Here is a 24244-nt window from a genome sequence, read left to right as displayed (position 1 = left end):
TGTAATCTCTATTGTATAGAAATATACAAGTGAATAATTAGCATGGTCCCTCTGAGATTGATATACCACTTAAATTTTTTGTGTAGAAAATGTGAAACTTTTAAGTAATTCAATGTGGCATTCTAATACACTGATAAATTTGAAAACTAATATTTTAGTTCAGAGTTACTCATTCTATAACTATTTCAAGTAAATGGATAGAGAACATGAGACAGTTTCATAGTTAATGGTTGAATTATTTTGCTATTTTCTTTATAAGACTTGATTCATGTTACAGAATCAATATTTTGTTTTCTTAAAGTTAAATCAGTAACAACAGTCTGATTCTATTACCTACCAAAATGTAATCTCAGAGCCTTCCAAGGAAAAAATTATACAACAGAGCTTATCACCTCTACCTCTACCTCAAAACAGAAAATCAGTGGAGCAAATACACTGCAATAAAACCAGAGAAAATAATTTTGTCAAGTATTTATTAAAACTGGTCCCACAACTTCATGGGTTTCCAGGAATTCCAATAGATTCTCATGATGAAGAGCCAAAAATAACCCCTTATGCCAAGAGCATTCTCCATAACAAAAGCCTACTCTCCAAGAAAAAAGACTTCATGAAGGAATGGCATTTACCTGACACCCTCCAACCTTCCTGTATCACACTAAAGACCTCAAGTTCTTTTCTTTTTTCTTTTCTTTTTTTTTTTTTTTACAATTTTATTTATTTATTTGACACAGAGAGATAAATCACAAGTAGTCAGAGAGGCAGGCGGGGGGAAGGGGGAGCAGGTGTGCCACTGAGCAGAGAGACCAATGCGGGACTCCAGCCCAGGATCCTGAGATCATGACCTGAGCTGAAAGCAAAGGCTTAACCACTGAGCCACCCAGGCACCCCTAAAAACCTCAGGTTCTGTAACATCCCTTATCATATATATCATATCTAGCACCTACTGAAAAATTACCTGGCAAGAAAATTCAGTCTGGAGGCGCCTGGGTGGCTCAGTCAGCTAAGCATCTGACTTCAGCTCAGGTCATGATCTCAGGGTCCTGGGATCAAGCCGCACATTTGGGCTCCCTGAGGAGCCTGCTTCTCTCTCCCCCTCTACCCTCCCCCCGCTGCTCATCTTGCTCACTCTCTCTCTCATGGTCTCTCTCAAATCTATAAAATCCTTCAAGATAAAAAAGAAGAGAAAATACAGTCTGAGTAAACAAAAACATCAGAAACAGGCCCAGATATGTCACAGATTTTAATGGGCTTATCAGAGTGGACATGGAAAAGGAAAGACTCAGGGAGCCTAAAGACAAGTCAGCAGTAATTCCCCAAACTGAAATGCAAATACAAAAATAATAATAATAATAATAATAAAGGAGAAAGTACAATTGGAAAGTCAGAAGAACCGAACAGAAGAGATATTATAATGGCCAAGAATTTTCCAAAATTAATGACATACACCAAACCACATATTCAGAAAGCTCAGAGAACACATGAAAGATAAATACCAAATCTGTGCATAGGCATACCATAATCAAACTGCAGAAATCCAAAGACAAAGAAGATCTTGAAATAAGGCCAAGGAAAAAATACCTTACCTTCCCTATAGCAGAAAAAGGATAAGAATTGTAGCCAACAGCGTTATTTACAATAGCCAAGATATGGAAGCAACCTAAATGTCCACTGATAGGTAAATGGGTAAAGAAAATGTGGTATATGGGCACCTGGGTGGCTCAGTTGTTAAGCGTCTGCCTTCAGCTCGGGTCTTGATCCCAAGGTCCTGGGATTGAATCCCGCATTGGGCTCCTTGCTCAGCAGGAAGCCTGCTTCACCCTCTACCTTTCCTCCTTGTGTGATCTCTCTCTCTCTCTCTCTCTCTCTCTCTCAAATAGATAAAAATAAAATCTTTTTAAAAAAAAAAAGGATTGTAGCCAACTATTTTCAGAAAGCAACGCAAGCAATAAGAGAGTAAAATATTTAAAGTGTTGAAAGAAAAAACTACCAACCTAGAATTCTATATCCAGCAAAACTATCTTTTAAACATGAAGGAGAAATAAACACTTTATCAGACAAACAAAACCTGAGGGAATTCATCACCAACAGATCTGTCCCACAAGATATGTTAAAAAATAATTTTTCAAGAAGAAGGAATATGATAGGTCATAAACTCAGATCTACATGAGAAAAGAATAACATCAAAGATGGAATAAATGAAGACCTGGGTGAGTCAGTCAGTCAAGCATCTGCCTTCAGCTAAGGTCAGGATCCCAGAGTCCCAGGATTGACCCCCACATCAGGCTTCCTGCTCAGCAGGGAGTCTTGTTTCTCCCTCTGCCCCTCACCCTGCCTCATGCTCTTTCTCTTTCTGTCTCACTTCTCTTTCTCAAATAAATAAATAAAATCTTAAAAAATAATAAGCTAATAATATTAACAGTGTACTGGGTGATTATAAATAACTAATATCAGTGACAACAATGCCCTAAGAGATGGGTGGGGGGAATTGGGAGTGTTCTGTTATTTAAATTGGCCCTTTCCTGGAAATGAAAATCAGGAGCCCATCCTTATCACTGACTTCGTATGATAACCTCTTTCAGGGAAACAACAGTAGGCTATAAAATTTATACTGTATCTTTAAAGATCAGTGACTTTGTAACACCCTACCCCAAATTTATAGTGTTCAAGAAGACATGATGTAAACAAAAAAAAAGGATAAGGAACAGTAAGAATAAATCAGAAAGACATTTGGAAACATAAAACTATGAAATAAATATGAGCAAGGGGAAAAAAAACAAGAGAATAGAAATTAAGAGAATGACTGAAAACTGACAAGTGGCAAGTTCAAGAACTAGCAGTGATTTCTAATGAGTGTTGTCTCAGGGTTGGGACTCTGCATGTAAACAGTTAACTCCACAGTGAAGGTGGTTTGCTCTGTGAAGATTTATTTTATTATTACACCAAAAAATGTTTATTGAACATCTAAGTACTAGCTATAACCCTAGGCACTTTTAGAAGTATGAAATAGGGGCACCTGGCTGGCTCAGTCAGTAGAGCACGTGACTCTTGATCTTAGGGTTGTAGTTGAAGCCCTACATTGGATGTAGAGATTACCTTAAAAAAACAAAAAATAATTTGAAATAAAGTATGAAATATATTCATTATCCTCAAAAAATCTACAGTTTATTTGGAGAGATAACAAGAAAAATAACATGATTTTTTTTTTTTTTTAGTTTTTAGTTGAATTCCACTTAGTTAACATACAGTATAATATTAGTTTCAGGTATACAGTTTAGTGATTCATCACTTAAATACAATATCCACTGCTCATCACAAGTGCTGTACTTAATCCCCATCACCCATTCAACCCATCCTCCATCTACTATTCCTCTCCTGACCATCAGTTTGTTCTCTATTGTTAAGAGTCTGTTTCTTGGTTTGCCTCTGTTTCCCCTATGATCATTTGTTCTGTTTCTTAAATTTCACCTATGAGTGAAATCATATGGTGTTTCACTTTCTCTGACTTACGTATTTTGCTTAGCATAATATTCCCTTAGCTCCATCCCTGCCATTGCAAATGGCAAGAGATTTATGGTTCAGCAACATACCACATCTTTATCCATTCATCAGTCAGTGGACATCCATAATTTGGCTATTGTTGATAATGCTGCTCTAACATGATAAGCCACTAATAAAGGATTTATCAGAAGAAGAATAACTTTCTGGAAGATGATGATATCACTATCCACTGGCCCCTTCTTTTATAAGATTTAGGTATCTAGAGTGGAGTCCTAAGAAAGACTAGGATTCCATATCATCACTTGTAAGACTTTGATGCCCTTACCTCGATAATTGAACAGGACAGTTAGCGAAATGCTATGAATGTGCAAAAATATTAAGATGCAGATACTGCCATGAGGAACTTTATATAAAATATAAAGGTAAACATTTATATTTTTAAATATCTTCATAAACAGTAATTGCAAAGCAGTAAGTGTCAAATTTGTGGCAACAGTAAGTTCTATAGGAGTTCAAAGAAAAAAGAGACTCTTGTGGACAGATTGACAGGTAATACCTTGTGAAGGTAGTCTTCATTTGAAGGATTAGCACAATATGTATCCCCAAAAATTGAACAAGAAGAAAGGTAGAGGTTGCATTATCAAAATCAAAACATGAGAAATGTGACTTAATTAGGAGTAGCACAAAAAGGAAATAATATGACAATAAAATCTTGTTCTGGTTTTTGAAATCTATACTATACACAAAAGCTATAATATCTTTGAATATTTTCTTTTTACTTTCCTAAGTGCTTTTAGGAAAGTATCTAGTATCCCAGACAGATGTTCCAATTGATTTCATTTAGTTGCTCTACTACCTCTGCACACTTGGTAAATGGCCTAGAATTTAGGATACTTATTGTTCTTTACACAAAATATTTGTTATTTCTAAGTTTAATTTAGAGAGTTTACTAACCATTATAACACATTACTTAATTATGCAGTCACAATAAGTAGCAGTTGAGAATATGAGTTATACTTATTTCAGTTTTTTGTAATTTTTAAAATCAACAAACAATCTTAAAATAGACCTGATTTCCCAGTTCTTGAAGTAAATTTTAAAATACAATGGAGAAGGAGAGAATGAAAGAATGATGAACAAATGAATGAAAAATCTCTTTAACAAGTTCAGTTTCCAGTTCAACAGGTAAAGGACTTGTAATTCATACTCATATCTTCACCCCGTAAAAAAGATGAACAAAAAGAAAATCAGTAACTCCTTTTGACCCATCAAAGAATTGAGGATACAAAACAAACCACTGCAAAGGAGGGAAATATATAGAAACACAGCTTAACAGAAGTCACAGAGGGGCTGGCAAGAACATTTTAAGTGTAATTGTCTAATTGCTGGAGACTGAGCTTGAGACTAGTTTAAGAGATTTAAAAACTCCCAGAGGCCCAGGCTTAAGGGACCCCACACTTTCACGAGTTTCTCATCTAGGAGCCACACCAGGTCCTCAAAGTCAAGATCTGAAAAAAAATCCTCTTGTGCTTCTGTTTGAGGAGGGGAAAATTAAACATTTTTGAAGACTCCCAGAGCTACTATTCACCTTAACAAAAACCTGACCTCAAGGGAAATTATTTTACAAAAGCCTAACTAACTTGGGTTTTTTAGAACTTAACTGATTAGAGGGAAGTAAACTACCCAACTCTGGCCCCATCTAGTCTTCCTGTCTCACCATCAGGAATGGATGAAGATGAGGAAAAGGAACCTGAAAAGCACCTGTTAAGGTCCCAGTCCAGGGCCATAGCCAAAGTGAGACCTAACTGTAGAACTATAGAACACTTATCCTTTCTCTGAACCTCTTACCACTACATTAATCAGTCTCCTGTATAACAACAGAAGATTACAGGTGAGCAAGGACTCCCTTTTAAAAAGGAGTCTCTAAGGAGATAGATAAAAGACAAAAACAAGGACACTAGAGGAACTTTCAGCTTCTGATCCACAGCTACAGCAACCAATAAATTCAGCCTAACTCATAGCCAGATAAACCTAAAGCCTCATACTATACATGAGCAGCTTTCAACAAAAAATTACAAGGCATGCTCAAAGACCCCAAAAAAAAAAGGTGGGGGCGGGGAGGGAGGCTCTTTGAATAAAAAAAGGAATTTTAAATAACCATTATTAATATCCTAAAAGCTCAAACAGAAAGGAAAGGAAATTCTAGAAACCAAAAGCACCATACTAGAAATGAAGAATGCCTTTGAGGAGCTCAGCAGTAGCTTGGACATAGCTGAGGAAAAGAATCAGTAAGCTTGAAGGTGTCAATAGAAAATTCCCAAGCTAAACATCAAAGAGAAAAAAAAATATAGTTTAGCTTAATGACCATTAAGATGTAAACTGCCACACCAGTGGCCCCCAATAACTGATAATGTAGTTCCTTCCAATGTTGACTCTGCTTAAGCAAGAGGACATCAGCAAACACGACACAAGTAGAATCTTAATAGATCTTATACTTGATACTTGCTCTCTTGGGATGCTCTCCTGAGACTGCATGTAAAGAAACCCAGTGCAGTCTCCTTCAGAATGAAAGTCTAAAAGGAGAGAGGTCTACTCAGCCATCCCGGCTGACCTTCCAGCTGAAGGTAGCCACAAGAGTGTCAAAACCAACAGAAATTGCCCAGCCAACATACACAATCCATGAGGGATAAAATAGTTATAGCTGTAAGCAACTAAACTTTCAGTTAGTTCATTAAAGAACAATAAATAATTGCTAAAAGAAGTGTATTCTGCTTTGCTTGACAGCCAAATGTGAAAGAGTTTACAGAGATGGACCTTTAAGAAAAAGGTGTGTTTGGGAAGTGCAGACTTAGTAGACAGGAAAGGGAAAGCAATACACTGAAGCAGAAGGTGAAAGATTTAAGAGTAGAAGAGAATATGCTTCCTGACAGTCACAACTTTAATTATGTTCTCCAGGAAGAAGGTGCATGGGAAAAGAAATGACTTTGGTAAAGGAAATATTATAAGGTATTTTTGTGTTTTATATGTATTATAGCCAAGTAACTGTCTCCAAGTCTCTACAGTCAACTAACATGTGATAACTACTTAGTCTAATGAACATTTTTAAATCACATATTTTAGTGAAAAACCTAACTTGCAATTTGGGACTAAAAAATAACCTCGCATCTTTGGTTTAAGTAGCTATGTATCTTTTATCCCTATTTTAGAACTAAGCAGTTTTACTCCCATGTGCTTTTTATCACTATAAAACACAGTTTTGACTAAAATGCTATGGCTAAGTGTTTTGCCTCTGAGAGAGAGAGAGGTCTCCAACATGAAAAATAAAGTGCACTAAAGCATAAACCAAGCTTTCCTATTTAGCTCATTTATATCACATTGTCCACTTCAGAAACCAGAGTTTATCTTTCTAATCCAGAGAATGACGGCTGAAACATAATTGTACACAACCTCAGAAAAGTTTACCTCCTTAATGTAAAGGAGCACTGACCATTAAATTAGACATTCACAGTCAGTAACGCCCAGGGCAATTTGGTTTTATGAGAGTTATGGATTTGTTGTTTCCCTTCAGATTATTTTTTACATGCACTGGCAGTGTTTTTTATCATACGTTCATTAGATGCTTTGACCATTAAGCTGTAGAAAAACAGTTACCAAAGTGCACCTGGGTAGCTCAGTCAGTTAAGCATCTGACTCTTGATTTCAGCTCAGATTATGATTTCATAGTCGTGAGATCAAGCTCCCTGTCAGTCTCCACACTCAGCATGGAGTCTGCTTGAGATTCTCTCTCTCCCTCTCCCTCTACCCCTCCCACCACTCATGCTTGCTCACTTTCCCTCTCAAAATAAATAAAATCTTTTTGTTTTGTTTTGTTTTTTGTTTTAAGAAAAGCAGTTTTCAGGGGCGCCTGGGTGGCTCTGGGTTAAAGCCCCTGCCTTCAGCTCAGGTCATGATCCTCAGGGTCCTGGGATCAAGCCCTGTGTCAGGCGCTCTGCTCAACAGGGAGCCTGCTTCTCTTCCTCTCTTTCTGCCTGCCTCTCTGCCTACTTGTGATCTCTGTCAAATGAATAAATAAAATCTTAAAAAAAAAGAAAGAAAGAAAGAAAAGCCGTTATCAAACTCAAACTACTCAGTTCCAAAAATAGTTAAACATAGAGTTACCATATGAATCATTAATTCCACTCCTAGGGATAATATTCCCAAGAGAATTGAAAATATGTGTCACATGGCGCCTGGGTGGCTCAGTGGGTTAAAGCCTCTGCCTTCAGCTCGGGCCATGGTCCCAGGGTCCTGGGATCAAGCCCCACCTCGGGCTCTCTGCTCAGCAGGGACCCTGCTTCCTCCTCTCTCTCTGCCTACTTGTGATCTCTGTCTGTCAAATAAATAAATAAAATATTTAAAAAAAAAAAGAAAATATGTGTCACATAAAAGCTATTATATGAATATTCATAGCAGAGTTATTCACAATAGCTAAGAAATATAAATGAACCAAATGCCCATTAACTAATAAATGGGTAAACAATGTGGTATATCAATATAATGGAACATTATCTAGCCACAAAAACACAAAACATTGTGGAACATGGGTGAACCTTATAAAATATTTTAAGTGAAAGACATCAATCACAAAAGACTGCATATTATACAATTCCATTTATATAAAATGTCTAGAATAGACAAATCCATAGAGATAGAAGGGGACTGAGGCTTACCACAGACTGGGGGAAGGAAGAAATGGGAAATGACAGCTAATAGTTACAGGGTTCCTTTTGGGGGCTGATGAAAGTGTTCTGGAATTAGTGGTGACACTTAGGCAACTTGTGACTATATTGAAAACCACCAAATTGTACACTTTAAAGTGGTAGACATTGTGGTGTGTGAGTTATATATTGATTTAATAAAAAAAGACATTTAACCTGTACCCCTGGGGATAAAAATATATGTTTATAAAAAATTAAAAATTAAAAAAAGACATTTAAAACTATATTCTAAATTTATAACTGGGAAGCAGGTTGACAGATGGAGTTTGAACCAGAGTTCCAAAACTTCTTGATTTACTACAAAAGAGAAATTAGAAAAACTTCCATGAAAAATTGGTGTTACACTATTTTTCAGGAATGTGAAGTTAAAGTTCAATCTAAGGGGGAAAAAACAGAAAATATGAGGAATGGTTATATAATAATCAAAATAACAACTAACATTTGTATAGTGCCTTGCAGTTTTCAAAGCACTTTCATTAACTATTAAAAATTAAGTACCGGTGTTGTAATTGCCTCACCAAATCCATGCAATAAGTGATACTGTAATTCTGTTTTTAAGGATGAGGAAACACTCAAGTTCTATTTTTCTGTTATATCTTTAAGCATTTCCAGGTCAAGCTTTGTATCTTTTTCATCTCTGTGTAAAAGGCATACATAGTATGCATTCAGTATATGTTTAGGTGAATAAATTAAAGTTTAGGAAAGTCAAGGGACTTTAGAAACCAAACAAAGCAGTGTTAAAATACTGTCTTTGGCATTCAAATCTTGTTCGCTTTCCATAATACCACATCACAAGTCTCCTGTGTCGGAATTTTTTTTGTTCAAGTTCTAGTCTAAGTTGATGTCAGATTATTATTAAAATGGATGCCTTCAACAGTAATTGTGGATATGGCATATAAGACCTCAGGAAATACTAAAGTTAAATGATTATACAAATTAGACTTAGTTATTTACTACCAAATCTTCTGGTTAGTACAGTGAATATTTACTAAGTGCCCATTAGGTGTCAGCCACAATACTATATCCTAGAAATAGGGCATAGAAAGGAATATATCACTAGACTGGAAGCAGCTCTGTACCTCTTTCCATGGTGCTATTTTCAGTCTAGTAGGTGGTTCTCCCACATATTTCATCACTTTATCCTTGTCAATTTTCTAGAAGCTGAGTTCACACATGATTCCAAATACTCCAAAGAAATAAGTCAAATGTTAGTGGATTCCTTCACTCTGCATTATAAGTCACCCATCAACTACCAGGAAAAGAGGCCAATAATTGTTTTAAGAAGCTTTCCATAGGGGCACCTGAGTGACTCAGTTGTTAGACATATGTCTTCGACTCAGGTCATGATCTCAGGGTCCTGGGATCGAGCCCCACATGATCCCTGCTGAGCAGGGAGCCTGCTTCCCCCCCACTCTCTCCCTGCCTCTCTGCCTGCTTGTGATCTTTGTCAAATAAATAAATAAAATATTTTTTAAAAGAATACACCATAAACAGCAGTTTAGCTTCTAGATTTTCTGTCTAGGCTATCTGATTTGGCAAATATTTACAATGAAACTTATTATGTGAGATAACACAAATTATTACCTCCGGTTGGCATTTAGGTAAAAGAGACTGTGATAATTGGTCTAGGAAGATTTTATTAGCTATATCAGAAACTTACTCTGTTAGCAATTAAAACACACCAGCAGAAAGGGAAAGCAAGTGCCAATGTATTTTTAAATTTTTAATTTTATCATGTATCAATACCTTTTTAATCCATTGGTTTTTATAGAATCCTAACATTCTTGACAACTTTGTTATGAGAAAAAAAATACACCAGTACCTGGAACAGTCTTTCTCCATGCCTTTGCCCTGCCAGGAAGAGGAATGGTATACCAGTCACCTAATGAAAAGAGAACACATTGATTAAAGGAACATCTCTCACTTACAATGGAGAGACTAAAGGCAGGCATGACATTATACCAGAAGCATGATTTTCTTAGGCAGCTAGAAAATTGAAAACAGGACATTGAAGAATACAGGCCAATGAGTAAGAAGAAACATTGCTGGCCAAATCGTTTAAATCAGAGTCCCTATGTAATGAAATACAGTTAATATCAAATCTATTTAGGAACATATTTTTCTTTCAAAATCTTAACTTCATTTTTCTTAACCTCTAGCATTCATGTTATTATCCAGCTTGCCATTCTGAAAATCACAAGTTTTCCCCACCAAGAAACACAGTTCCCTCCCTACCTGATGGTCTCATAATGTTTCCTTGTAGTAAAATAGAATTTAACATGCACACCACATGAAAAAAAAATGATGATGTTTCTTTTAGCATCCCCCTACAGGCAGTGAAAATAGTCCTCTAAAAATTTCACTCCATCTTTTTAACTACCTTGAATGAGCCAGAGAACCTGAGCTTATTCTAGTATAGACCAAGGGCTAGTCCATATCCATAGTACAATCTTTTTCATGATCGAATCCTGTGTGGATACAATTGGATTAAACTCTTCCTCAGTAAGTTGATGCCTATTGTAGAAGATCAGCAAAATACACCAGCCCCATCTTCCAGAACTGCTTAAATAGCCCAGGCTTTAGTTATAGAAGGAAACATCACAAAGCCCAATGCCACAGCCTAGATTTACAAAAGTTAAGAAAGGCCATGTTAACTGGAAGAACTACATATAAAATGTTATGGATTCCCAGATCATATCCTAGGACACCACAAATACAAATCCAAGTAGTAAAAATCATGGGGTGCCTAAGTGGCTTAGTCAATTAAGCATCTGCTGAGAAAGGGTCCTGGGATCCAGCCCTGCTCTGGGCTCCCTGCTCAGAAGGGAGCCTGCTTCTCCCTCTCCCTCAGCCCCTCCCCCTGCTCAGGCTTGCTTTTTCTCTCCCTCTATCTCACCTACTCTCTCAAATAATTTTTTTTTAGACCATAAAAGATCAAATGTCGTTGGATGGGGTTATTCAATGTCCTTAGAAGTCCTTTTTATAGAACAGTAAGACAAACATCACACTACTTTTTCAACTGAAAATAAGATCACGGGTGATGATGAGAGGTGTGGGCTTTGGAATTAGGCTGCCAAAATTAAAACCCAAGCTCTACCATTTAGTAACTATATGTTTTTAGTCAAATCATTTAACCTCTTGATTTCCCCATAATCAAGTGGAGATAATAGTACCTACCTACATGCAATTATTGTTAACAACTGCAATAAGATGCAAAAAACACTTGCCGTAGTTTTTGGCATATCATCTGCATTTAATAGCTGTTAATTCTTATTGCTTTAAGAGGGTATTTTCTTCAGTTTTTATACTTTGTCCTCTCTCAGTGTTCTTCATCTCCATTTTAATTGATGTCAATGTACTCTTGATTCAGAGCTGTTCATTTTAGAATAATGAATATTTCTCAGAACAATTTTCTCTCCCAAGAAGAGACATGTTTTTCTCTAAAGTTACATAAAATATTGGTTGTTTGAATGTGTGCTTTTATCTCATTCTTATAGAGATGGTATTTTTCCTCAAGCCAGGGCAGTGCCAGAAGAGTTACAGACGTTACTGTTAGATGCAAATTCCCAGTGGCTTAATCCCTTGCAGGGAGATAGAAATTAGTGTCCTTTTGACTCAATCACACACATACTCACACACCAAGAAGATGAAATTTTAGTTTTATTCCCCCTTCGGCTAGTTATTTTTCCCTTTGCTTCTCTGCCTCTTACATCAGCATATATATAGTATTTAAGTTTTATTTTTTGACAAATTGACATCAGAGCCACAGTTATGATAAAGTTCATATCTGGTATTTTTTTTAAGATTATTTATTTGTTTATTTAACAGACAGAAATCACAAGTAGGCAGAGAGGCAGGCAGAGAGAGAGGAGGAAGCAGGCTCCCTGCTGAGCAGAGGGGCTCAATCCCAGGACCCTGGGATCATGACCTGAGCTAAAGCCAGAGGCTTTAACTCACTGAGCCACCCAAGTGCCCCCATATCTGGTATTCTTTTTTAAAGATTTTTTTTTTTTAATTTAACAGAGAGAGAGATTACAAGTAGGCGGAGAGGCAGGCAGAGAGAGGGGGGAAGCAGGCTCCCTGCTGAGCAGAGAGCCCTATGCGGGGCTCAATCCCAGGACCCTGAGATCATGACCTGAGCCAAAGGCAGAGGCTTAACCCACTGAGCCACCCATGCGCCCCCCCATATCTGGTATTCTTGAACAATGAAGTTGGCTTCAGTATCTTACCTCAAAACAGACTGCATGGAAATTATTAAAGTGGGATTTCTCTCCTGTCCTGCCTTCTTTATTACTTTAGACTCTTAAATTACAGCATAATCTATTTTACAATAGCATTAGGCAGTCAGGATTATGTCAGTGTAACATTCTCCTGGAGAATAAGAATGAATCAATTTTTAAAACTTGATTTTTTTATATAAATGTGTATTTTTTTAATTACATAAATGTGTATTTGAACTGTTTTGGAAAGTCAGATTATTATGTAGTCATAAAAGAACATATAGGCATTTGAATCTGGTGCTTAGTATATCACAAATGCCTTTTATGTATTTATCGTTAGGTAGACAGTCTTTCTGTACTGGGATCTATGTGGTATAAACTGATACAGTATTTTTAAGTTGAGAATATGTTATAAGACTCAGGTTTGGTGTATTTGGTGGGTAAAATTCTTTATTCATTCTTTGGTGAAAAAATATGCACTGAGTGCCTAATATATGCCAGGACTGTTCTAGAATCTTATGATATAGAAGTAAACAAAAGAGACCTAAATCTTAGCCCTCATAGAGATTATATTCTAATAGGGGGAAAGAGGCAGTATATTATGTAATACTATTTAACACTTATCAGGAAGTGATAAGAACTGTGGGGCAGGGGAGGATAAAGCCAGGTAAAAAGGATAGTCATCAATTTTCTCTAGAGTGTTCATAGCAGGCCTCTCTGAGAAAGTACTATTTGAACAAAGATTTGAAGGTGGTAAGAGAGTTGGACATACCGTTATCTTTTGAAGAATATTCTTGGCAAAGGAGAAAACCAGTGTCAAAGCTGGAAGGTATAAGCATCTGTGCAATTGTCAAGGAGCAGTGAAGAACCCATATTTTAGAGCAGAAGGAAGAGAGATTAAGGAGTAAAAGATGAAACTGAGAGCAGATTAGAGGTGACCAGGGAATCGGGAGTTATTGCTTAATGGGTATGGTATATTTATGGGGTGATGAAGTGTTTGGAAACTAGAGAATGCTGGTGGTTGCACAACATTCTGAATACACTAAAGGCCACCTAATTTTTATACTTTAAATAATGGATAATTGTACATTATGTGAATTTCACCCCTAAAAAACAATAAAGAAATGAAATGTAATAGGTGCTTTCATTGAGAAGTAGAAGAAATATACAGTACACCTCTTTTTAAAAAATATGTTTTCTTTTCTATATCATTCTGCAGGTGTCTTAGCATAATTTGTTGAAGAGACTATTCTCTTTTGTTTTCTTTATATTTAAATTCAATTAATTAACATATAATATATTATTGGTTTCAGAGGTAGAAGTCAGTGATTCATCAGTCTTATATAATACTCAGCGCTCATTACATCACTGCCCTCCTTAAATTAATGCCCATCATCCAGTGATCCTTTCTCCCAACCCTCCTCAAACTGCAACCCTGTTTGTTTACTGTGATTAAGAGCCTCTTACGGTTTGGAAGAGACTATTCTTTTATCCAATGAATGTCCTACTTTATGACCCAGTATTCCATATCTAGGAATGCAAAAAACTAATCCTGATGCAGACAAATATTGATGTGCAGGGATGTTCACTAAAACATTATTTATAATGGTGAAAGATTAATCACTTCTTGGCCTTTTGGCTAAGATCAAGTTTAGTATCTGCTCTTACCAATTTGATAATAGTTTGACAATAGTGATATCAGTTTGATAATAGCGAAAAATAAGGAGAAATTCATCATCTCCGTTATCTCCAACAATAGATTTTTTTCAATGATGATATAAGAGGATTAATGTAGGCAAGAAAATTGGTTTTGGTAATGTCTAGATTTTAGAAAAATAATTTTTAAGGACATATATAATAATAAGTGTCTTTTAACTTTTCGTTTGGTTTTCTCAGTGGGATTTCAGTGTTGGAATAATCTTTCTCTCTGCTTACCCATTTTTATTTACTTTTTTTTTAAAGATTTTTTTTTATTTATTTACTTGACAGACGGAGATTATAAGTAGTCAGAGAAGTAGGCAGAGAGGAGGAAGCAGGCTATCTGCTAAGCAGAGAGCCCAATTCGGGGCTTGATCCCAGGGTCCTGTGATCATGACCTGAGCTGAAGGCAGAGGCTTTAACCCACTGAGCCACCCAGGTGTCCCTGCTTACCCATTTTTTAAGAATTTTAATAATATGAGAAGATACTCATAAAATAATACTGAGTGAAAAGCAATGAAACTAAACTATGCTAATGTGTTTGTGCATGCACATGCCGAGGGAAAAAAATTACATGAGTAAAAGATTGCTAAAATGGGGCACCTGGGTGGCTCAGTTGTTAAGCGTCTGCCTTCAGCTCAGGTCATGATCCCAGGGTCCTGGGATTGAGTCCCACATGGGGCTACCTGATCTGCGGGGAGCCTGCTTCTCCCTCTCCGAAACCCCCTGCTTGTGTTCCCTCTCTCACTGTCTCTCTCTCTATCAAATAAATAAATAAAATCTTAAAAAAAAAAGTATGTTAAAATATAATTATCTCTTCATTTTGAGATTTTGAATACTTTTATTTTCATTATTCTTTTAATAGTTTTTCAGTTTTCTTATTAAATATACTTTTTAGTTTCAAATTTATGTTCTTTGGTCTTCTTAATAGAGTATTAATAATAAATGTTCTTGTCTTGGTTCTGTACAGTCAGGTAATTATAGGAAAATAATTTATATGTCTAGTTTTGTCTCTTAAGCCAGTCTTCTGATAGTGTAATGAAATCAGTATATATTTGATTTTTACTTCGACTATATAATAATAAATTTTATAATAACATATAGCTAATATGTATTATTTATTGTGCAGGACAAGATACTCGAGGTTAATCATTATCATTCGATTCTACTAATTTGCAATTTATTGCTTTACAATTTTATATACTTATTTAACTTTTTTTAAATGCCTTTCCCTAAGTTCAATGTCTCTTTACATTATACATATCCATTTCTGTCATAAGAACTATATTTTAAAAATCATGTATACTTTCAAATGATTTCATATTTCTGGGTAATGTGTAGTGATGTTAGCAGAGTCCCACTGAATATTAAAATACTTAGGTATTAATTAGTCTTATCCTTTAAATGTTCAGTTTAATTATGTAGGAAATACCTAGCAAATATATGCGCACATAGGGAGAGACTGACTTTTGGGATGCCAGTGTGAGGAATACATGACCCGGTTCTCCCCAAAAAGGAAAAAAAGGTACTGACCACACCGCTAATATCAACCATTTCAGAACTCTAGAAACTAACCAAAGCCACAGAATGGAGTATGTTGTCTATCCAAGAGGAACTACTAATCCTCAATAAAACTGCAGGGCCTGTCACACTTTAATTTGGGCTATTCCCACCCAAGCTCCCTTCTCTACTGAGTGGTATGGAAATGCATCTGCCATGAAAAGCCAGTAGTTCACAGTCAGTAAATAGGACTGACTGAATTAAAATTCCCAGCCCCAAAACAGTATTTTATCTAAACTAGCAACTCCCTGGAAAATCCCCATTCTTAGGATGTTGGGGCTATTTTATTTGACTTGGAGTTCAGCCAGCAGTAAAACATAAAATTTAAAAAAAAAAAAAAAAACTATTCCCCAGGACATTACAAAAAACAAAAAACAACAATCATCTCTGCTGGCAAAATCTAAGCCACCTAAGCCTAAGACTTCAGGTGTAGTGAAACAAGAGCCTGGCCAACTAAAAAAGGATGTCCTCAGTGACCAGGTAACCATAGGCAACTTTCCAAAACTCCAGTATATTCATGGGGATCTAGAAGGCTATCAACATGTCCAGAAAGGAAACTACTTCATTCAGATATTTAGCCTGCATATACTACCTTGAGGCCCTGCTCAAGCAAGAAATGAAAGCTAAAGCTATTCCATAAACTCCTTGAAGTTTGAGGACATGCTTCCACACACAAATCCTCCAGACAAAATGTGGAAGACATACAGAAAACATTTCGGAGGAAAACTTGTGTACCAGCCGTTGGTTATACTGATGCAAGTATGCCCCCTAGGAAGTCAGAGTGAAGACAAAAACTTTAAAAATAAGAAAAGAAAAGAACTTTGTGGCAGGGAATGCAAAACCTATAGAATTCATCCAGGAAAGTCACTAAACAAATGAACACCAACTACAACAACAAAGAAAACCAACAAATCCTTAAAGGGAGGTGGCTGATACTATAGTTGTTATAAGAAGTCCACTTTCAACACAAGTTATAAGATATGCAAAGAAACAGAAAAGTATGCCACAAACACATTTAAAAAAATAAGTAAATAAAAACAAACCACAGAAAATGTGTCCAAAGATACTGGACTTCATTGACAAGAACTATAAATCAGCTATTATAAATATGTTCAAAGAACTAAAGGAAACCAAGATTGAAGAATTAGGGGCAAGAATGATAACTATGTCTCACTAAATAGAAAATGCAAATAAGGAGATAAAGATCATTTTCAAAAATCAAATAGAAGGGGCACCTGGGTGGCTCAGTGGGTTAAGCCTCTGCCTTCGGCTCGGGTTGTGAACTCAGGGTCCTGGGATCGAGCCCTGCATCAGGCTCAGCATGGAGCCTGCTTCCCCCACTCTCTCTCTGCCTGCCTACTTGTGATCTCTCTCTCTGTCAAATAAATAAATAAAATGTTTTTAAAAATCAAATGGAAATTCTGGAGGTGGAAAAAATAGTAACTGAAGTGAAAAATTCAGTAGAAGGCTTAATAACAGATTTGAGTTGACAAAAGAATAAGCACACTTGAATATAGACCAAATCTCAGCATACAATGTATACAGCCTAGGTTTCAGGAAAAAACTTCAGAGGGGTGCCTGGGTGGCTCAGTTGATTGAGTGTCTGACTCTTGGTGTCAGCTCAGGTCATGATCTCAGGGTTGTAAGATTGAGCCCTGCATTGGGCTCTGTACCCAGCAGGGAGTGTTCTTGAGATTCTCTTTTTCCCTCTCCCTCTGCCCTACCCTCACCCCTCTCTGTCTCTTTCAAATAATAAATAAATCTTTTCTAGTAATCAGAATTCTTTTTTCTATTTATTTATTTATTTTATTAACATATAAAGTGATATTAGCCCCATAAACTCAGAGACCTGTAGACCCTCCATCAAGCATACCAACATATGTATAGGGGATTCTTAGAAGGAAAAGAGAAAAGGAGGCGAAATAAATATCTGAAGCAATAATGAAAATATCTTAAGCAATAATGACTGAAGCCACCCAAATTTGATGAAAAATATTTATCTGTTCATCTAAGAAGCACAGCCAGTTTCAGGGAGAATAAAGAGATCCACACATAGTCAAACTGTTACCAAAAAAAAAAAAAAAAAAGACTATTGATAGCAGCAAGTGAGATGCTACTTTCCACACTCAACAGAGCCTCAATAAGTTTAATAGCTGACTTCTCACCAAAAAACCATAAAAGCCGGGGCGGGGAGGTGACATATTCAAAGTGCTAAAAGAGGAGGCGGAATCTGTCAGTCAGGAATTCTATATGTGGTAAACCTATCCTTCAAAAATGAAGATATTTAGACATTCCTAAATAAACAAAACAGTTCATCTCTAGTAGACCAAACCTAGAAGAAATGCTGAACTGCAAGGACAACAGACAGTAATTCAGATCCACACAATTAAGTAAAAAACACTAGCAAGATTATAGATAAACTTAAAATATGGTAGTGTCTCATTTCCTATATGATTTAAAAGACAACTGTATAAAGTGATCATTATGAACCTGTGTTGATGGGTAGACAATGTATAAAAATATGATTTATATAGTTAGAGCACAAAGGAAAGGGGACACCAATAGCTATATTGGAGTTGTTATTTGCACTAGGAATTAAGTTTTTTATTTTAGTTAATATGCTAACTATAATCCCCATGGCAACCATGAAGATAATAATTCCAAAAATAGGAAAAAAAAATAACTGGGGAGGGGTACCTGGGTGGCTCAGTGGATTAAAGCCTCTGCCTTTGGCTCAGGTCATGATCCCAGGGTCCTGGGATCAAGCCCCGCATCCGGCTCTCTGCTCAGCGGGAAACCTGCTTCCCCCCCTCCCCTCCTGCCTCTCTGCCTACTTGTGATCTCCGTCTGTCAAATAAATAAATAAATAAAAATGTTTTTAAAAATTACTAGGGAATTAAAATGGTACACTAGAAAACATTTAACAAAGCAGCAATTGAGGAATAGAATTAAAAGACCTAAGACGGGGTGCCTGGCTGGCTCAGTGGGTTAAAGCCTCTGCTTTCGGCTCAGGTTATGACCTCAGGGTCCTGGGATCGAGCCCCACTTCGGGCTGTCTGCTCAGCAGGGAGCCTGCTTCCCCTCTCTCTCTCTCTGCCTGCCTCTCTGCCTACTTGTGATTTCTGTCTATCAAATAAATAAATAAAATCTTAAAAAAAAAAAAAGACCTAAGACCTGTACAAAATCAGTAGTAAATGGGAGACATAACTCCTACCTTATCAGTAATTACATTAAATGTAATTGGAACAAACACTCCTATCAAAAGGCAGAGATTGGTAGAATGGATAATCGTATATGAAACAATTATGTGCCATCTACAAGAGACACTTTAAGTACAAAGAAAGTACAGAAAAGTTGAGGGGCACCTCAACTGACCTTTAACTAGACTAAAAGACTCAAATTACTAAAATCCAAAGTGAGAGAGAGGATACTACTTACCCTTCACAGAAATAAAAAGGTTAAAAAAAAAAAAGAAGAAGAAATAAAAAGGTAGCTGCATATATATATAGCCAGTAGCAACTCAACGTGATTAGTCATTAGGGAATAGCAACTCAACGTGATTAGTCATTAGGGAAATGCAAAAAAAAGCCACAATGTGGTATCACCTCACAACCACTGGAATGGCTGTGATCAAAAAGACAGATAAAGTGTTAGCAAGGATGTGGAAAACTTGGAACTTTCATACAATTGATGGGAATATAGAATGTGCAAATATTTTGGATAACATAAGTTGACACACTAGTGTGAACACGCACAGCAGCATTATTCATAAAAAGATCACACATGTATGACTGTATCCATATGGATCTCCAGAAGAGGCAAATCTAGAGAAAGTAGATTAGTGGTTACCCATAGCTGAAAGAGTAAGGGTTAGAAATAGGATTAACTGCTAATGGGAATGGGGTTTCTTTGTTGGGTGATGAAAATATTCACAATTTGTGGTTATGACTCAACAACTTTTTTAATATACTCAAAACCACCACTTATACATTTTAAATGGGTGATGTTTATGGTGTGTGAATTATATCTCAAAAAGCTGCTTTCTTTGAAAAGTGAACCATTAATGGTAATGAACCAGACATTCCATTTCACATTTTTATCCTTAAAGAATTTATCCTTAAAGAATTAAGTTTTGGCACCTAAATTGTTTACATTTTATCATTTAACATTTGATGAGAGCAATGTTTACAAAGATCCCTTTTTTTTTTTTTTTTAAATAAATTTAGCTGGACAACTCAGCCAGTCCGCACATTTAGCCCTCCAACTACCATACAATGTACTTGGTTTAGGTCGAAGTGCAAACTTTCTTGATCATCTATATGTTGGCATTCCCCGTCCATCTGGAGAGAAGGTGAGTAAAAATTTATTGTCTTTACAATTAATCTGTCTTAATAAATAATATTCACATATCTAAATTCAACTATTTGAATTCAGTTGAATTTGAATCCAAATAATTAAATCTTTTTTAATCTCTTTAAGGAGAATATAGAAAAAGAGAAATGAGTAGTGACCTATCTAAGCTTATCTTACATAGAACACAGCATAATTTAAAGATACAGTTTTCCACCACCTTTAAAATAAACCTCATGACCTCCTGTCCCTCTTTCCTGCTTTTTCTCTTCATCTTCACTATGTAACATAAAATACATTTTATTGTATTTCTTGTCATACCTCACCTCCACTTGAATTTTGCTTCAAGTAGCACTTGTACATTAGCACTGTGAACAGTGCCTGCTACACTTTCAATAAATATTTACTAAATTAATGAATCTATGAGACAAATATAATCCTTCCCTGAAAAGGTCAAAAAAAATTTTGCCAGCAGGGCCCAGGAGCCCTGTTTGGGGCTTAATATATATATAAATTTAGCTTAATCCATACCTAGGATTTCAATTAATTAAGGAGCACTTAGCTTTTTTTCTTATTTATTTAGAATAATAATTCTGTTTTTAAAATATACTAGATGTTAATTGCTCTTAAATTCTTTTTTCAGTCTATACGAAAACAAGAGTGGACTGCAATCATTCCAAATTCCCAGCTAATTGTCATTCCATATCCTCACAATGTTCCTCGAAGGTAATGTCCTTGCTTGAACTGATCTTGATAAAAATACTGTCAACTGAGAATCACTGGTACAGTTACATGTTTTTAAAACTCTCTCTGCTCCTGCTGTGTTCCCATGAGTCCCATCACTTTAAATGACTAAACATTCCCACATAAAAGGTCCCTGATTTTTTTTATGAAGAACAAATTAAACCTTACTAGGAAAACAGCAAGTTAATTAATTAGGGATTTATACATATTCTGCTTCAATGAACTGCTCTTTAGTTTACTAGCTATAAATTCTAAAATTTCAGAATGCTGAATTTTTTAATAAGCATTGATCTTTCAAATAAATGCTTGGGAAGTGTGTATGTCCCACAGTGGTTAGGCATAAGTTTTAGAGTCAGACCTTGGCTAGAAACTAAGATCTACTGCTGAGGGTCAGTCTCTGCACCTGTAAAGTTGGAGATAGGTAGGTAGGTGCCTTAAAAGGAGGTAGATGAAATACACTTAAGACAGTGCTCAGCACTGAGTAAGTTTTCACTGAAAAGTGAAAACTGGTTTTTTTCCTTATTAGCAAAATATATTCCTTTTATAGGAATAGCATTTAAATCTAACTCCTTATCTTTGTTCAGTTTTCTTTAATTACTAGAGTGATTCCACTATTTTTAAAAAGTAGGTGATAAAGGTATTGAGTAACACTCTAATTTCACTGGGAAGACTATAAGTTGTTCTTAAGGCTAGTCTGATATCAATATGAAAAAATAACCAAAGGGAAAGGGTGTAATGTATCTATGAATATGTGACCAGTGTGGTCCTGCTTTGTTACATTTCTTCTCAAAATGAAGGCTGTACTGTTACTTACTAAATTTTTAGATGGAATTGAATACAGTGATTTGCTAGAACCAGTTCATGCCAGCTCATGAGCTGATTGTATACATCTAAAATTTTATACACTAAAATCAGCTATGATGGGAGTATTTACAACATGAAAATTGGCAACTGCCAATCAAGTCTTTTTCCCCACCCCAGAGAGCCAGTTTACCAGCATACTACAGGATGTCTCTTATGGTGGATTTAAGGGCTTTAGAACCAAACTACTTAAGAAAACAATTTATTACAACATTTGCTTAAAATAAGATAACATCAGTAGAGGGGCACCTGGGTGGCTCAGTCAATGGAACACATGACTCTTGATTTTGGGGTTGTGGGTTCTCGTCCCATGTGGGGTATAGAGATTATTTAAAAATAAAATATTTTTTAAAAAAAGACAATATCACTAGAAACAATAATAGTCTGAGTTCAGATATTTTTTAATGAATCTGTATTATGTGTTTGTTATTTCTCTATACATGAAATTTATAACAAAACTAGAAAATGTGTATCATGAGTAGGCAAATGTATGAATTATGGTACTTCTGGACGTTGTAATATCATGACATAGAACAATCTCTTAAAATAGAGTGATAAACAAAAGACAATAAAAGGAAAATGCATTTTAGAGTATGTATAGTAAGAAACCATTTGTGATTTGAAAAAGATATATGTGCGGGGCTCCTGCGTGGCTCAGTGGGTTAAAGCCTCTGCCTTCTGCTCAGGTCATGATCCCAGGGACCTGGGATAGAGCCCCGCATTGGGCTCTCTGCTCAGCAGGGAGCCTGCTTACTCCTCTCTCTCTGCCTGCTTTTCTGCCTACTTGTGATCTCTGTCTGTCAAATAAATAAATAAAATCTTTAAAAAAAGAAAGAAAAGAAAAAGATATGTGCATATATATTTATATACGTATAAAACATCTCTGGGCGGATATGTAAGAAATTGATAAGAATGACTGCTTCTGAGTAAGAAATTAAGGACTGGCCTTTCATCCAATTTTTTTTCTTACCAAGATAACTATTTTCATGGTTTTTTAAAGTCTATTTAAGAAGAACTACCAAAAAATCTCAGGAAAGAATTTTTTTTTTAAGTATGAGGTAAGGTACTGAGAATAGTTAACCTCAACTAACAGTATTTGTTTCCCTAGTTTTCTTACTTTTGAATTTCTAGAAAATTCTAGTATAGTTTTCTTTTATAATCTCAACATTTTTCATGTTTCTCTTGCTCTTTCTGAAGAAATGTTCTTTTCAAATTTATGTACATAATAAAAACTGAATTGATTTTAGTTTGAGGTATATTTTGAGATTTATTGACTAGAGGCTAACTTACGGATCAATAAATTTTAATTACCCCAAAATAAGTCAATCGCTACTTGCTATTCATCAGAATGATCTTACTTTTATTAAACTTTTGAAATGAAAATAGGCTGAATGGATTAAAAAACAACACCCATCTATATTCTGCCTACAAGAGACTCACCTCTTGTGATGTAAAGACATGCAGAGACTGAAAGTGAAAAGAAGGGGAAAATGTTTCATGCAAATGGAAACCAAAAGAAGCTGGGTAATTGTACTTATATCAGACTAAAATAGAATTTAAAGCAAAGACTATGATAAAAGATAAAGAAGGGCATTACATAATAATACAGGAGTCAATCCAACAAGAGGATATAATAATTGTAAATATTTTTGCACCCAACACAGGAGCACCTTAATATATAAAGCAACCATTAACAGAAATTGACAGTAATGCAATAATAATAGGTGACCTTAAAATGAAAATATATCTATTACCTATTTTCAGAGAGAACAGAATTCTTTGTATATAACCTCCTACAGTGTTGATAATATTAGACCCCAATTTTAAGCTTTTCAAGATATCCAAGTGCTGTATTATATGGATTGTTTTAAAAGAAAGAGCTAGTTCTATTTATACTAAAGTCTGTCTATTGCCATTAACACTGAGGTACTAAAAGTGATTTTTTTTTTTTAAGATTTTAACTTATTTGACAGATAGAGATCACAAGTAGGCAGAGAGCAGGCAGGGGTGGGGGTGGGGGGCGGGATCCCTGCTGAGCAGAGAGCCTGATGTGGAGCTTGATCCCAGGATCCTGAGATCAGGATGTGAGCCAAAGGCAGAGGCTTAACCCATTGAGCCACCCAGGTGCCCCTAAAAGTGATTTTGTAAGAAGTCTCAACATCATTGTAGTAATGTAAACCCTCCAGCATGACACAGAAATGATACAAGTGTTTTTACACAAGCCGTCTCACTACACCCACTGAGATATATGGCTGTTTTAGTTGGCCATAGTACCTATGTAAACAGGGGTCAAAAAATAAGATGATAGGAGATCTTGTCAAAATCATGTAACTGTGTAGCCTTAGAGTCAGGGTTTCAAATTCAGCAAGTAAATTAAGATGTAAAAACAATGTCTAAGATTGTCCTAAGTGTCCTTAATAAGTTTACTTAAGAATAATTCTCATGGGATCAAAGAAAAATAATGAAGCATCTCATCAAAAATTCTATCCAGTTCTCTGAGTAAAATCTGAACTCTGCAGGATCATCAATATTCTTAGCCCTATCTAAATTTAATTG

The 24244-nt window shown here is 35.9% G+C and overlaps 1 protein-coding gene and 1 pseudogene across 1 annotated transcript in view; both read left to right on the top strand.

The window, feature by feature from the left end:
• Nucleotides 1–24244, top strand: part of ITFG1 (integrin alpha FG-GAP repeat containing 1) — a 314234-nt gene that overhangs the window by 285758 nt on the left and 4232 nt on the right. Inside the window, exons 15-16 of the mRNA XM_013052089.2 lie at nt 19960–20084; nt 20727–20809. Coding sequence (XP_012907543.2) covers nt 19960–20084; nt 20727–20809 — 208 coding nt within the window. The remainder of the gene's footprint in view (nt 1–19959; nt 20085–20726; nt 20810–24244) is intronic.
• Nucleotides 14095–14210, top strand: LOC123391058 (annotated as a pseudogene).

The sequence above is a fragment of the Mustela putorius genome, unplaced genomic scaffold, assembly GCF_011764305.1.
Source record: "Mustela putorius furo isolate JIRA1106 unplaced genomic scaffold, ASM1176430v1.1 tig00000174_pilon_pilon_pilon, whole genome shotgun sequence".
NCBI classification, from domain to species: domain Eukaryota; kingdom Metazoa; phylum Chordata; class Mammalia; order Carnivora; family Mustelidae; genus Mustela; species Mustela putorius.
The sequence above is the reverse complement of the archived record's forward strand: the minus strand, read 5'-3'. Positions and strand labels throughout refer to the sequence as shown.